The sequence below is a fragment of the Coregonus lavaretus genome (assembly GCF_964263955.1).
Source record: "Coregonus lavaretus genome assembly, chromosome: 12".
Lineage (NCBI taxonomy): Eukaryota > Metazoa > Chordata > Actinopteri > Salmoniformes > Salmonidae > Coregonus > Coregonus lavaretus.
The window spans coordinates 21,495,159-21,510,205 of NC_139999.1; the positions used below are offsets into that span (position 1 = coordinate 21,495,159).

A 15,047-nucleotide genomic window follows, 5' to 3' on the forward strand; every position below is an offset into this window, starting at 1 on the left:
CAAGTTCAGCAGTTTAACCAGGTTGACAAGAGTCATTGCCTGGGTGTGGAGAGCTGCCACAAGGTGGAAAGAAATGCTAGCCAAGACCACCACCACAAGCAAGCCAAAGAAAAAGGAAATTCCTTCAGCTCTTGAGATCAAGTCCAGAATCAAGAAAGCTACACTTACCATCATGGAGTGTGAAGATGCACTCAGGGATCTCTTCCTTGCAGCCCAAAAGGATGTAACCTGGCCAGACACCACACTCAGCAGGCTTGCTGTGGTCAAAGAGGAAAACACTGGACTCTTGCTCTGTGGAGGAAGATTCCAAATCTTTAATGAAGAAAAAACTGCAGTACCAATCTTGCCCTGCACGTCATGGGTATCCTCCCTTCTAGCTCAAGAAGCCCACAAGACAAATCATGAAGACATCGCAGGCACACTCCTCCGGATGAGAAGGAAAGCGTGGGTGGTAAGAGGCCGGAAACTAGCTCAAAAGATCGTTGATAACTGTGTGACATGCAGGAAACTTAAGGCCCGGAGATGCCAACAGATCATGAGTGACCTTCCATCGGAGAGAATAACACCAGCCAATCCCTTTGAGTACACCACAGTGGACTTATTTGGACCTTATGAAGTGAAGGATGAGGTGAGAAAGAAGGTGAAACTTAAGGTGTGGGGAATTGTCTTTTGCTGCATGGTGTCAAGAGCTATGCACACAGACCTTGTCAGCGACCAGTCAGCTGAAGGCTTCCTGTTAGCCTACCAAAGATTTACGGCACTGAGAGGGCATCCAAGGAAATTGTGGTCGGATCCTGGAAAAAACTTTGTCGGAGCCAGACCTGCCCTCAAAGAACTCTACATGTTTCTGGACCGGCTGGAGAAGTCGAAGCTTGAAAACGACGTTTCCAAGCATGGCACAGAATGGAGCTGGAGGATCCATCCAGCAGACTCACCTCACAGAAACGGAGCTGCTGAAGCCGCTGTCCGAACTGTGAAGCGGGCTTTAAACAATCTGGGATGTAATGGAGTCCTCACATGGGGTGAATTTCAGACTTTCCTTTATATGGCTTCCAACCTTGCCAATGAGCGGCCTATTGATGCCAGGACTCAGAGCAGAGAGGACTGTGTAGAATACATTAGCCCAAATTCACTTCTACTCGGACGAACCGGACCCAGAGGAGATCCAGGGACCTTTGACTTTGAAGGTTACTCCTACAAGAGATTAAGAACCATCCAAACAGAAGTTGACCGATTCTGGAGGAAATGGAGTCAGTTAGCCGGACCAAACCTGTTTGTCCGGACCAAGTGGCACACCGCTCACAGGAATGTGGCAATTGGAGATGTCGTCTGGCTGGCCGACCAGAACGCCTTGAGAGGTCAGTACAGGCTTCAAATCAAATCAAATCAAATTTTATTGGTCACATGCGCCGAATACAACAGGTGCAGACATTACAGTGAAATGCTTACTTACAGCCCTTAACCAACAGTGCATTTATTTTAAACAAAAAAGTAAGAATAAAACAACAACAAAAAAGTGTTGAGAAAAAAAGAGCAGAAGTAAAAAATAAAGTGACAGTAGGGAGGCTATATATACAATAGAATAAAGTGACAGTAGGGAGGCTATATATACAGGGGGGTACCGTTGCATAGTCAATGTGCGGGGGCACCGGCTAGTTGAGGTAATATGTACATGTGGGTAGAGTTAAAGTGACTATGCATAAATACTTAACAGAGTAGCAGCAGCGTAAAAGGGATGGGGTGGGGGGGCAGTGCAAATAGTCCGGGTAGCCATGATTAGCTGTTCAGGAGTCTTATGGCTTGGGGGTAGAAGCTGTTGAGAAGTCTTTTGGACCTAGACTTGGCACTCCGGTACCGCTTGCCGTGCGGTAGCAGAGAGAACAGTCTATGACTAGGGTGACTGGAGTCTTTGACAATTTTGAGGGCCTTCCTCTGACACCGCCTGGTATAGAGGTCCTGGATGGCAGGGAGCTTTGCCCCAGTGATGTACTGGGCCGTACGCACTACCCTCTGTAGTGCCTTGCGGTCAGAGGCCAAGCAGTTGCCATACCAGGCGGTGATGCAACCAGTCAGGATGCTCTCGATGGTGCAGCTGTAGAATTTTTTGAGGATCTGAGGACCCATGCCAAATCTTTTTAGTCTCCTGAGGGGGAATAGGCTTTGTCGTGCCCTCTTCACGACTGTCTTGGTGTGTTTGGACCATGATAGTTCGTTGGTGATGTGGACACCAAGGAACTTGAAGCTCTCAACCTGTTCCACTACAGCCCCGTCGATGAGAATGGGGGCGTGCTCAGTCCTCTTTTTTTTCCTGTAGTCCACAATCATCTCCTTTGTCTTGGTCACGTTGAGGGAGAGGTTGTTGTCCTGGCACCACACGGCCAGATCTCTGACCTCCTCCCTATAGGCTGTCTCATCGTTGTCGGTGATCAGGCCTACCACTGTTGTGTCGTCGGCAAACTTAATGATGGTGTTGGAGTCGTGCCTGGCCATGCAGTCATGGGTGAACAGAGAGTACAGGAGGGGACTGAGCACGCACCCCTGAGGGGCCCCCGTGTTGAGGATCAGTGTGGCAGATGTGTTGTTACCTACCCTTACCACCTGGGGGCGGCCCGTCAGGAAGTCCAGGATCCAGTTGCAGAGGGAGGTGTTTAGTCCCAGGATCCTTAGCTTAGTGATGAGCTTTGAGGGCACTATGGTGTTGAATGCTGAGCTGTAGTCAATGAATAGCATTCTCACGTAGGTGTTCCTCTTGTCCAGGTGGGAAAGGGCAGTGTGGAGTGCGATAGAGATTGCATCATCTGTGGATCTGTTGGGGCGGTATGCAAATTGGAGTGGGTCTAGGGTTTCTGGGATTATGCTGTTGATGTGAGCCATGACCAGTCTTTCAAAGCACTTCATGGCTACAGACGTCAGTGCCACGGGTCGGTAGTCATTTAGGCAGGTTATCTTAGAGTTCTTGGGCACGGGGACTATGGTGGTCTGCTTGAAACATGTTGGTATTACAGACTCAGTCAGGGACATGTTGAAAATGTCAGTGAAGACACTTGCCAGTTGGTCAGCACATGCTCGGAGTACACGTCCTGGTAATCCGTCTGGCCCTGCGGCCTTGTGAATGTTGACCTGCTTAAAAGTCTTACTCACATCGGCTACGGAGAGCGTGATCACATAGTCGTCCGGAACAGCTGGTGCTCTCATGCATGCTTCAGTGTTGCTTGCCTCGAAGCGAGCATAGAAGTGGTTTAGCTCGTCTGGTAGGCTTGTGTCACTGGGCAGCTCGCGGCTGTGCTTCCCTTTGTAGTCTGTAATAGTTTTCAAGCCCTGCCACATCCGACGAGCGTCAGAGCCAGTGTAGTATGATTCAATCTTAGACCTGTATTGACTCTTTGCCTGTTTGATGGTTCGTCGGAGGTCATAGCGGGATTTCTTATAAGCGTCCGGGTTAGAGTCCCGTTCCTTGAAAGCGGCAGCTCTACCCTTTAGCTCAGTGCGGATGTTTCCTGTAATCCATGGCTTCTGGTTGGGGTATGTACGTACGGTCACTGTGGGGACGACATCATCGATGCACTTATTGATGAAGCCAGTGACTGATGTGGTGTACTCCTCAATGCTGTCTGAAGAATCCCTGAACATGTTCCAGTCTGTGCTAGCAAAACAGTCCTGTAGCTTAGCATCTGCGTCATCTGACCACTTTTTTATTAGCCGAGTCACTGGTGCTTCCTGCTTCAGTTTTTGCTTATAAGCAGGAATCAGGAGGATAGAGTTATGGTCAGATTTGCCAAATGGAGGGCGAGGGAGAGCTTTGTATGCGTCTCTGTGTGTGGAGTAAAGGTGGTCTAGAGTTTTTTCCCCTCTGGTTGCACATTTAACATGCTGGTAGAAATGAGGTAGAACGGATTTAAGTTTCCCTGCATTAAAGTCCCCTGCTACTAGGAGCGCTGCATCTGGATGAGCGTTTTCCTGTTGATTAATGGCCTTGTACAACTCATTCAGTGCAATCTTAATGCCAGCATTGGTTTGTGGTGGTAAATAGACAGCTATGAAAAGTATAGATGAAAACTCTCTTGGTAAATAGTGTGGTCTACAGCTTATCATAAGATACTCTACCTCAGGCGAGCAAAACCTTGAGACTTCCTTAGTATTTGATTTTGTGCACCAGCTGTTGTTTACAAAAATACAGAGACCGCCACCCCTCGTCTTACCCGAGTCTGCCGTTCTGTCCTGCCGATGTAGCGTATAGCCTGCTAGCTGAATGTTGTCATTGTTGTCATTCAGCCACGACTCCGTGAAACATAAGATATTACAGTTTTTAATGTCCCGTTGGTAGGATAACCGTAATCTTAAATCGTCCATTTTATTATCCAAAGCTTGAACGTTGGCTAATAGGATTGATGGGAGAGGCAGTTTACTCGTTCGCCGTCGGATCTTTACAAGGCACCCCGACCTACGTCCACGGTATCTCCGTCTCTTCCTCACGCGAATGACGGGGATCTGGGCCTTGTCTGGAGTCTGTAGAATATCCTTCGCGAACGCCTCGTTGAAGAAAAAGTGTTCGTCCAACGCGAGGTGAGTAATCGCTGTCCTGATATCCAGAAGCTCTCTTTGGTTATAAGAGACGATGGCATAAACATTATGTACAAAATAAATTACAAATAACGCGGAAAAACACACATAATAGTACAATTGGTTAGAGGGCTGTAAAACGGCAGCCATCTTCTTCCGGCGCTGTTCAAGGCTTGCCAGGGTTATTGACGTTAATACTGACAAGAAGGGAATTGTGAGGGATGTATATCTCCGATCCTTCCCCAGCTACCCAGTCGCAACTGTGAAGCCCACTAAAAAGATGGAAAAAGATTCAATCAAGATACCAGCAACAGTTCTTCACAGGGATGTCAGACGGATAGTTGTCTTGCTTCCAGTTGAAGAGCAGCAGCAACAGGATCAAAAATAGAGTAACTGAATCCACCACATCACAGTTCTGTGTGACCTCCTTGGGTTGAAGAACCAGGAGGTCAAGTGGGAGGTGTTGTGTCAATTCCTGACTACAAGCTATAACGAGCACTCAAGCCTAAATCCACCCAGGGTGCTCAAAGCACTCCCAACCTGCAGGGGGCAACCATGCAACCGGAGCTGTTGAAACCAACCACCAGGAAGTGCTCTGGGGACCATATTATCCTGCGCACCCACAAGCAGTGCATGTGCATGGCATCGAAATGTTTGGTAAAAGCTTACTTGGCTCTCACTCATTCCTGAGAAGAGATACCAATGACCACAGCTCCTGATCATCCAAAGACGCAACTGGTAGGACAGAATGTGTTGTGAATTCATGCTTCTATATGCCCTTTTGGTTTGGTTGTAACATACAATGCAATTATTAATTAAATTAAATAGTGAAGACTTCATTATGTGAACGTAGAACTTGACAGTAACCTTACTATAATCATGTGTATTGTTAAATGTTTAATTAGGATATTGATATTTAATTATTAACTTGCAATGATCCTATGTTAATCTAAATGATGAAATGATTGTTTGGTTAGGTTTGAGGATTCAGTAACATTAGTTTATGCTTATTTTTGAGAAAGTGGAATTGAGAGTTATTTGTAACTAATCCATGGGGTTTTGTTTGTGTGTTTTGAAGGTTATCAACCTAGTCTGTTCCATCTTTATGACAATAAAAAATCATAAAGTGAACAGTTTTGAGTTGTCCTTTGCGTTCATCAAGGATAAAGCCGTTTTCAAGTTTGGGCAGAGCTGTGGTCAGCCAGAAATCACGCAGAACTTGACAACAATCTTGTCCCTGACATCCTTGGATAGCTCTTTGGTCTTGGCCATGGTGGAGAGTTTGGAATCTGATTGATTGATTGCTTCTGTGGACAGGTGTCTTTCATACAGGTAACAAGCTGAGATTAGGAGCCCTCCCTTTAAGAGTGTGCTCCTCACCTCAGCTCGTTACCTGCATAAAAGACACCTGGGAGCCAGAAATCTTTCAGATTGAGAGGGGGTCAAATACTTATTTCCCTCATTAAAATGCAAATCAATTTATAACATTTTTGACATATGTTTTTTCTGGATTTTGTTGTTGTTATTCTGTCTCTCACTGTTCAAATAAACCTACCATTAAAATTATAGACTGATCATTTCTTTGTCAGTGGGCAAACGTACAAAATCAGCAGGGGATCAAATACTTTTTTCCCCTCACTGTATGTCATGTGTCTAGTGCATGCTTTATTTCTATTGAGGGTGTCAGAATGCTGAATGTGGATGTGGTGCAGGAATCAGGCGCAGGACACAGAAGCTTCGTCCAACAGACTTTAGTAGACGACAACGAAATACAAACGGGCCTCAAAAGGCGAGCGATTACGCACACCGTGCGTAAACACCAAAATACAAATAGCGCGCACACAAGTGCGAAAACTCTCCAAACAATGGAGCAAAACAATCACAGCACCTGCTGACAGGCGGAACAATTACACACAACACACGACTAACAAAACGAGAACTTATAGGACACATAATTAACACTAAACGGAAACAGGTGTACAAATAAGACAAAACCAAACAAACATCGAAAACATACAACGGTGGCAGCTAGTACTCCGGGGGGGACGACCGCCGAAGCCTGCCCGAGCAAGGAGGAGGAGCAGCCTCAGCCGAAACCATGACAGAGGGTGCTTGAGTTTGAAAATGTATGTCTTTTATATCAAATAGCAGGAGACCATTACCCAAAGTAAAGTAACAGGACAGCAGATGAGAACCTACCAATAGTACAGTTGAAGTCGGAAGTTTACATACACGTTAGCCAAATACATTTAAACTCAGTTTTCACAATTCCTGACATTTAATCCTAGTAAAACTTCCCTGTCTTAGGCCACTTTATTTTAAGAATGTGAAATGTCAGAATAATAGTAGAGAGAATGATTTATTTCAGCTTTTATTTCTTTCATCACATTCCCAATGGGTCAGAAGTTTACATACACTCAATTAGTATTTGGTAGCATTGCCTTTAAATTGTTTAACTTGGGTCAAATGTTTCGGGTAGCCTTCCACAAGCTTCCCACAATAAGTTTGGTGAATTTTGGCCCATTCCTCCTGACAGAGCTGGTGTAACTGAGTCAGGTTTGTAGGCCTCCTTGCTCGCACACGCTTTTTCAGTTCTGCCCACAAATGTTCTATAGGATTGAGGTCAGGGCTTTGTGATGGCCACTCCAATATTTTGACTTTGTTGTCCTCAAGCTATTTTGCCACAACTTTGGAAGTATGCTTGGGGTCATTGTCCATTTGGAAGACCCATTTGCGACCAAGCTTTAACTTCCTGACAGATGTCTTGAGATGTTGCTTCAATATATCCACATCATTTTCCTTCCTCATGATGCCATCTATTTTGTGAAGTGCACCAGTCCCTCCTGCAGCAAAGCACCCCCACAGCATGATGCTGCCACCCCCGTTCTTCACGGTTGGGATGTCGACATCCGATCCTCGTTTGTTAAGTCAAATGACACTGCTGGTCCTGCTCACACTGCCCTATCCTATGCTTTGACTTCTTTCTCCCCTCTCTCTCCAGATAAAATCTTGCGACTTGTGACGGCCGGCCGCCCAACAACCTGCCCGCTTGACCCTATCCCCTCCTCTCTTCTCCAGACCTTCTCCGGTGACCTTCTCCCTTACCTCACCTCGCTCATCAACTCATCCTTGACCGCTGGCAATGTCCCTTCTGTCTTCAAGAGAGCGAGAGTTGCACCCCTTCTCAAAAAACCAACACTCGATCCCTCTGATGTCAACAACTACAGACCAGTATCCCTTCTTTCTTTTCTCTCCAAAACTCTTGAGCGTACCGTCTTTAGCCAACTCTCTTGCTATCTCTCTCAGAATGACCTTCTTGATCCAAACCAGTCAGGTTTCAAAACTGGTCATTCAACTGAGACTGCTCTTCTCTGTGTCACGGAGGCTCTCCGCACTGCTAAAGCTAACTCTCTCTCCTCTGCTCTTGTCCTTCTAGACCTGTCTGCTGCCTTTGATACTGTGAACCATCAGATCCTCCTCTCCACCCTCTCCGAGCTGGGCATCTCCGGCGCGGCTCACTCTTGGATTGCGTCCTACCTGACCGGTCGCTCCTACCAAGTGGTGTGGCGAGAATCTGTCTCCGCACCACTTGCTCTCACCACTGGTGTCCCCCAGGGCTCAGTTCTAGGCCCTCTCCTATTCTCGCTATACACCAAGTCACTTGGCTCTGTCATATCCTCACATGTTCTCTCCTATCATTGCTACGCAGACGACACACAACTAATCTTCTCCTTTCCCCCTTCTGGCAGACATATCAGTGTGGATGACGGATAACCACCTCAAGCTGAACCTCGGCAAGACGGAGCTGCTCTTCCTCCCGGGGAAGGACTGCCCGTTCCAAGATCTCGCCATCACGGTTGACAACTCCGTTGTGTCCTCCTCCCAGAGTGCGAAGAGCCTTGGTGTGACCCTGGACAACACCCTGTCGTTCTCCGCTAACATCAAGGCGGTGACCCAATCCTGTAGGTTCATGCTCTACAATATTCGGAGAGTACGACCCTGCCTTACACAGGAAGCACCACAGGTCCTAATCCAGGCACTTGTCATCTCCCGTCTGGATTACTGCAACTCGCTGTTGGCTGGGCTCCCTGCCTGTGCCATTAAACCCCTACAACTCATCCAGAATGCCGCAGCCCGTCTGGTGTTCAACCTTCCCAAGTTCTCTCACGTCACCCCGCTCCTCCGCACACTCCACTGGCTTCCAGTTGAAGCTCGCATCTGCTACAAGACCATGGCGCTTGCCTACAGAGCTGTGAGGGGAACAGCACCTCCATACCTTCAGGCTCTGATCAGTCCCTACACCCAAACAAGGGCATTGCGTTCATCCAGCTCTGGCCTGCTGGCCCCCCTACCTCTGCGGAAGCACAGTTCCCGCTCAGCCCAGTCAAAACTGTTCGCTCTTCTGGCACCCCAATGGTGGAACAAGCTCCCTCACGACGCCAGGACAGCAGAGTCACTCACCACCTTCCGGAGACACTTGAAACCCCACCTCTTTAAGGAATACCTGGGATAGGATAAAGTAATCCTTTTACCCCCCCTTACCCCACCCCCCAAAAAATAAAAATTAAAATTAAAATAAAAAGTGGTTATCCCACTGGCTATAAGGTGAATGCACCAATTTGTAAGTCACTCTGGATAAGAGCGTCTGCTAAATGACGTAAATGTAAATGTGTTCTTCGGCTTGCAAGCACCCCCTTTTTCCTCCAAACATAACGATGGTCATTATGGCTAAACAGTTCTATTTTTGTTTCATCAGACCAGAGGACATTTCTCCAAAAAGTATTATCTTTGTCCCCATGTGCAGTTGCAAACCGTAGTATGGCTTTTTTATGTCGGTTTTGGAGAAGTGGCTTCTTCCTTGATGAGCGGTCTTTCAGGTTATGTCAATATAGGACTTGTTTTACTGTGGATATAGATAATTTTGTACCTGTTTACTCCAGTATCTTCACAAGGTCCTTTGATGTTGTTCTGGAATTGATTTGCACTTTTCGCACCTAAGTATGTTCATCTCTAGGAGACAGAACGCGTCTCCTTCCTGAGCGGTATAACAGCTGCGTGGTCCCATGGTGTTTATACTTGCGTACTATTGTTTGTACAGATGAACGTGGTACCTTCAGGCGTTTGGAAATTGCTCCCAAGGATGAACCAGATTTCTGGAGGTCTACAATCTTTTATCTGAGGTCTTGGCTGATTTCTTTAGATTTTCCCATGATGTCAAGCAAAGAGGCACTGAGTTTGAAGGTAGGTCTTGAAATACATCCACAGGTACAACTCCAATTGACTCAAAGGATGTCAATTAGCCTATCAGAAGCTTCTAAAGCCATGACATCATTTTCTGGAATTTTCCAAACTGTTTAAAGGCACAGTCAACTTAGTGTATGTAAACTTCTGACCCACAGGAATTGTGATACAGTGAATTATAAGTGAAATAATATGTCTGTAAACAATTGTTGGAAAAATTACTTGTGTCATGCACAAAGTAGATGTCCTAACCGACTTGCCAAAACTATAGTTTGTTAACAAGAAATTTGTGGAGTGGTTGAAAAACGAGTTTTAATGACTAAAACCTAAGTGTATGTAAACTTCCAACTTAAACTGTATATCAGTAAATGTACTAAAGCATTTACATCAGAAGTGTCTTGTCCAACTATGGTCACTCAGGTTCTAGCTACCGCCTGATAGGTTGTTATTTTCTAAATGTTGTAGTTAAGAGAAGCCTCCTCACCACGTTTCACTTAAATAACAGATTCACATAGCTTATCTGACAAAATCTATAGCCATTGTGAGAGTAACTTGTATGTGCTGTGTTCAGTATGATGTGTGTGTGTGTGTGTGTGTGTGTGTGTGTGTGTGTGTGTGTGTGTGTGTGTGTGTGTGTGTGTGTGTGTGTGTGTGTGTGTGTGTGTTAGTCTAGTGCCAGTGCAGAGTCTCACCCTTGTGGTCTTGATCTTGTTCCCAGAGGAGCACATCCATCCAGAGTTATCAGGCAGAGTCTTACACTCCTCTCCCTCCAGACAGGGCTCCATCTCACACCACCACTTCCCAATCACAATGGATGCTGCCAGCGGGAGAGAGACACACAGAGAGAGAGATGGCTGAGTTCACCCTGTCATCACGCACAAATACACAGTCAGGGTTGTAAAGCTACCGGTAGTTTACCATAGTTAAAATAATCTTCAATCATTTTGGTAATTAAGAGAGAATCTATGGCAATCTATCGTAACTTTGGTAATTTATACTTTAATAACTTTTAAAAAATGTATTCATATATAGTTTTAAAAAATTATATCCGTGTCTATTTGTCCATGAGTTTCTAGTAGATAGACCATATCGTTCAAGAGAAAATAACCTAATTAATGAAAAAAGCATCTAATCAACAATGGCATTATTTTCAATTAACTCTGCAACTCTTCCCACTACAGTTGAAGTTGGAAGTTTACATACACGTTACCCAAATACATTTAAACTCAGTTTTTCATAATTCCTGACATTTAATCCTAGTAAAAATTCCCTGTCTTAGGTCAGTTAGGATCACCACTTTATTTTAAGAATGTGAAATGTCAGAATAATAGTAGAGAGAATTATTTATTTCAGCTTTTATTTCTTTCATCACATTCCCAGTGGGTCAGAAGTTTACATACACTCAATTAGTATTCGGTAGAATTGCCTTTTAGCCTTCCTCAAGCTTCCCACAATAAGTTGGGTGAATTTTGGCACATTCCTCCTGACAGAGCTTGTGTAACTGAGTTAGGTTTGTAGGCCTCCTTGCTCGCACACGCTTTTTCAGTTCTGCCTACACATTTTCTATAGGATTGAGGTCAGGGCTTTGTGATGGCCACTCCAATACCTTCACTTTGTTGTCCTTAAGCCATTTTGCCACAACTTTTAAAGTATGCTTGGGCTCATTGTCCATTTGGAAGACCCATTTGCGACCAAGCTTTAACTTCCTGACTGATGTCTTGAGATGTTGCTTCAATGTATCCACATAATTTTCCTTCCTCATGATGCCATCTATTTTGTGAAGTGCACCAGTCCCTCCTGCAGCAAAGCACCCCCACAGCATGATGCTGCCACCCCCGTGCTTCAAGGTTGGGATGGTGCTCTTCGGCTTGCAAGCAACCCCCTTTTTCCTCTAAACATAACGATGGTCATTATGGCCAAACCGTTATATTTTTGTTTAATCAGACCAGAGGACATTTCTCCAAAAAGTACGATCTTTGTCCCCCTGTGCAGTTGCAAAACATAGTCTGGCTTTTTCATGGCGGTTTTGGAGCAGTGGCTTCTTCCTTGCTGAGCGGTCTTTCAGGTTTTGTCGATATAGGACTCGTTTTACTGTGAATATAGATAATTTTGTACCTGTTTCCTCCAGCATCTTCACAAGGTCCTTTGATGTTGTTCTGGGATTGATTTGCACTTTTCGCACCTAAGTACGTTCATCTCTAGGAGACAGAACGCGTCTCCTTCCTGAGCGGTATGACAGCTGCGTGGTCCCATGGTGTTTATACTTGCGTACTATTGTTTGTACAGATGAACGTGGTACCTTCAGGCATTTGGAAATTGCTCCCAAGGATGAACCACATTTCTGGAGGTCTACAATCTTTTATCTGAGGTCTTGGCTGATTTCTTTAGATTTTCCCATGATGTCAAGCAAAGAGGCACTGAGTTTGAAGGTAGGTACAACTCCAATTTACTCAAATGATGTCAATTAGATTACCATAAGCTTCTAAATCATTTTCTGGAATTTTCCAAGCTGTTTAAAGGCACAGTCAACTTAGTGTATGTAAACTTCTGACCCACTGGAATTGTGATACAGTGAATTATAAGTGAAATAATATGTCTGTAAACAATTATTGGAAAAATTACTTGTGTCATGGACAAAGTAGATGTCCTAACCGACTTGCCAAAACTATAGTTTGTTAACAAGAATTTTGTGGAGTGGTTGAATTTTTTTTTTTAATGACTCCAACCTAAGTGTATATAAACTTCCAACTTCAACTGTATCTTTGTTTTTCACAACTGCTACCATTTTGACGGCAAAACATTGACAGTAAATACATACGGACATAGTCAAATATATAGAAAGGATATTTAATGCTGAAACCCTCATACTAAACACCAACGGTATTCACTAAGTTGATGGTTTATATAGACAATCCTTGAAAGATACAACAATTCTGGTAGTTTACTGGTAAACTTTGAAGGTTTCCAGTAATTTACCCTCCCTTTGCAACCCTACACACAATTTTGGCACACAGGCGTAGGTACAGACACAAACACAATCAGGGAAATTACAGCCCTTCAATATGGTGAAAAGGTCCTCAAGCGAACAGTCTGGTGATAAGACCCGTACATGTTTCTAAATGAGTGTTTTTTCATTCTTCCTCGCTCAGAGCATTTTGTACCGTTTCTGAAATGAAACTCGCTGTTGACAATAATGTCTGCCCAAACAGTGATTAATCATTATTTTGTTTTAATATAGCTGCATTGCATGAAGAGGCAGTAATCTTATTTTTAATCAAAAGTAATTGCCTCTCATTAACATCTACAAAATACGTCCTCTAGCTATTAGACAAAACAAAACAAAGGTACTTTCTCATCTTCTCATCAAGATGTGTGCCTGTTTGTGTGTGTGCGTCTGCCTGTAACTATTGTTGGTCTATCACAGGAATCCACAGTGATTCCTGTGACATTCAAACCTATAAAGTAAAGTATGTTCTTTGTGTCGTCCATGTGTCTTGATGCTTCTGTTCCCAGTCATAGAAATGTTTTATATAGAACCTCTATACCCATTGAAGCAATGAGCCAGAGTATGTGTGGTATTTGTCCTGCATGATCTTATTTTCTCCCATAAAATTACTTGTACTGTATGTACTTCAAGCTGCCAAGAAGGCATCCTTATTCTCTCTTTAACTGGATAGGATTGGATGGTTAAATGTCTGAGTCAAGATAGACACATTCGTTTTTCAAATTCACATCCTGTTTCAACTTTTTGGTAAAGTTTGCAGTCTGCGTAACCAAGGTTACAGGGTAGCAAGTCTCTGTAAGCACCTCTTCACCTCTTATTGTAAAAACACAGAATACAGTGAAGCTTCTGTGCATCGTTGTACACACTGTAGCAATATACGGATGGAGAGAGAACAGGCTGAACTGTAGCCCACTCTCTCACACACTGAGAAAAACAGACTCATATAGTAACTGCATTGGCTTAATAGAGACTGCTCAGTGAAGTATTAGCAATCCCAGGCTTACCGTCCTCCGCGTTCCCTGAAGACAGCCTAACCGTGCTCTGAAGCTACCAGAGCTAGCAGAGCATTCACTTCCTCCGCACATGAACCAAACACACGTTGACCTCTATGCTCCCCATATAGAGTAATTAATTACCACACACTCATCCATCATCCTCTCTCTCTCTCTCTCTCTCTCTCTCTCGTAGCTTCACTAAATATGCATCCCATCTAAATGACACAGCAATCCCATGTGTGATGGGAGGAAACATTTTCTTACCATGCAATCAATCACAGTCTTTCTGAGATTTCTGTGATCTAGTTTCCTGGATATTACAAAATGTGTACCGCAGGTTTTGGTACTGGGACCTGTTCTCTTTACTATTTACATAAATAATATTGGTCTATCTGTTAAAACCTGTTGACCAGGCTATGTTAGAGCTACAATCTGACCTTGTTACCTTACAGAAAGCCCTGGTTGGTTTAAAACTTGTACTTACAGTTTTTCTCGATTGCTAAGACACATTTCTTGAAAGCTGCTCTCCTTTTCTCTTAACTGTGAACACAAAACCCAATTTTCAAGCTACATTCACAAAACCTCAGACTCTTCTTGCAAAACCAAACTTTCACCTCAAAACAGTTCAATCTGTGCTCAAAACTGAACTATGTTGTCAAATCGTGCCTCAATCAAAATAAAAAACACTACTGAACAGTCACTAAACACTACGTAGAAAAATAGAAAACACAATGCTCAGGACATGAAGCTGGAGAAATAAATGTTTATTGTTCACTGTAGGCTAAATGCATGTTGCAAAACAAAAAAAAACTGTGCATTTAGCACTTGTACAAAAAGACAAAACAGAAACTTGTGCATTTACATGTAGCACTTGTAAAAAAAATCTTATGCGTTTGCCACTTGTGTACAGTAAGCCCATGTAAAAATAAAGTACAAAAATATACAAATAAGTGCATTACTCAGCCACAGCATCATGTCTCCGTACTGGGTCAGGCCACAGGACTTCATCCACATCACAGGCCACATTTAGTCTGGCCAGGCAACGGGGGAAAAAACCCCTGGCATGCCGTATCCAGGCTTGGCATGCCTCCACACCTATGTCACCACAGGCAAGTCCCATGGCTTGCAGGAGATTTACCCTGGTGTAAGGTTGGCGTTCATATACCTTCCACCGCCATGAGGAGAATAATTCCTCAATGGGGTTTAGGAAAGGGGAGTACGGTGGAAGGCAAAGATTGATAAAACCT

At 44.2% G+C, this 15,047-nt stretch overlaps 1 protein-coding gene across 1 annotated transcript in view; it reads right to left on the reverse strand.

Annotated features, from left to right (window-relative positions):
- Window positions 1-15,047, reverse strand: part of LOC311139059 (chemokine-like protein TAFA-1) — a 278,014-nt gene that overhangs the window by 21,944 nt on the left and 241,023 nt on the right. Inside the window, exon 4 of the mRNA XM_084173913.1 lies at window positions 10,494-10,618. Within this exon, the coding sequence (XP_084030039.1) occupies window positions 10,494-10,618 (125 nt within the window). The remainder of the gene's footprint in view (window positions 1-10,493; window positions 10,619-15,047) is intronic.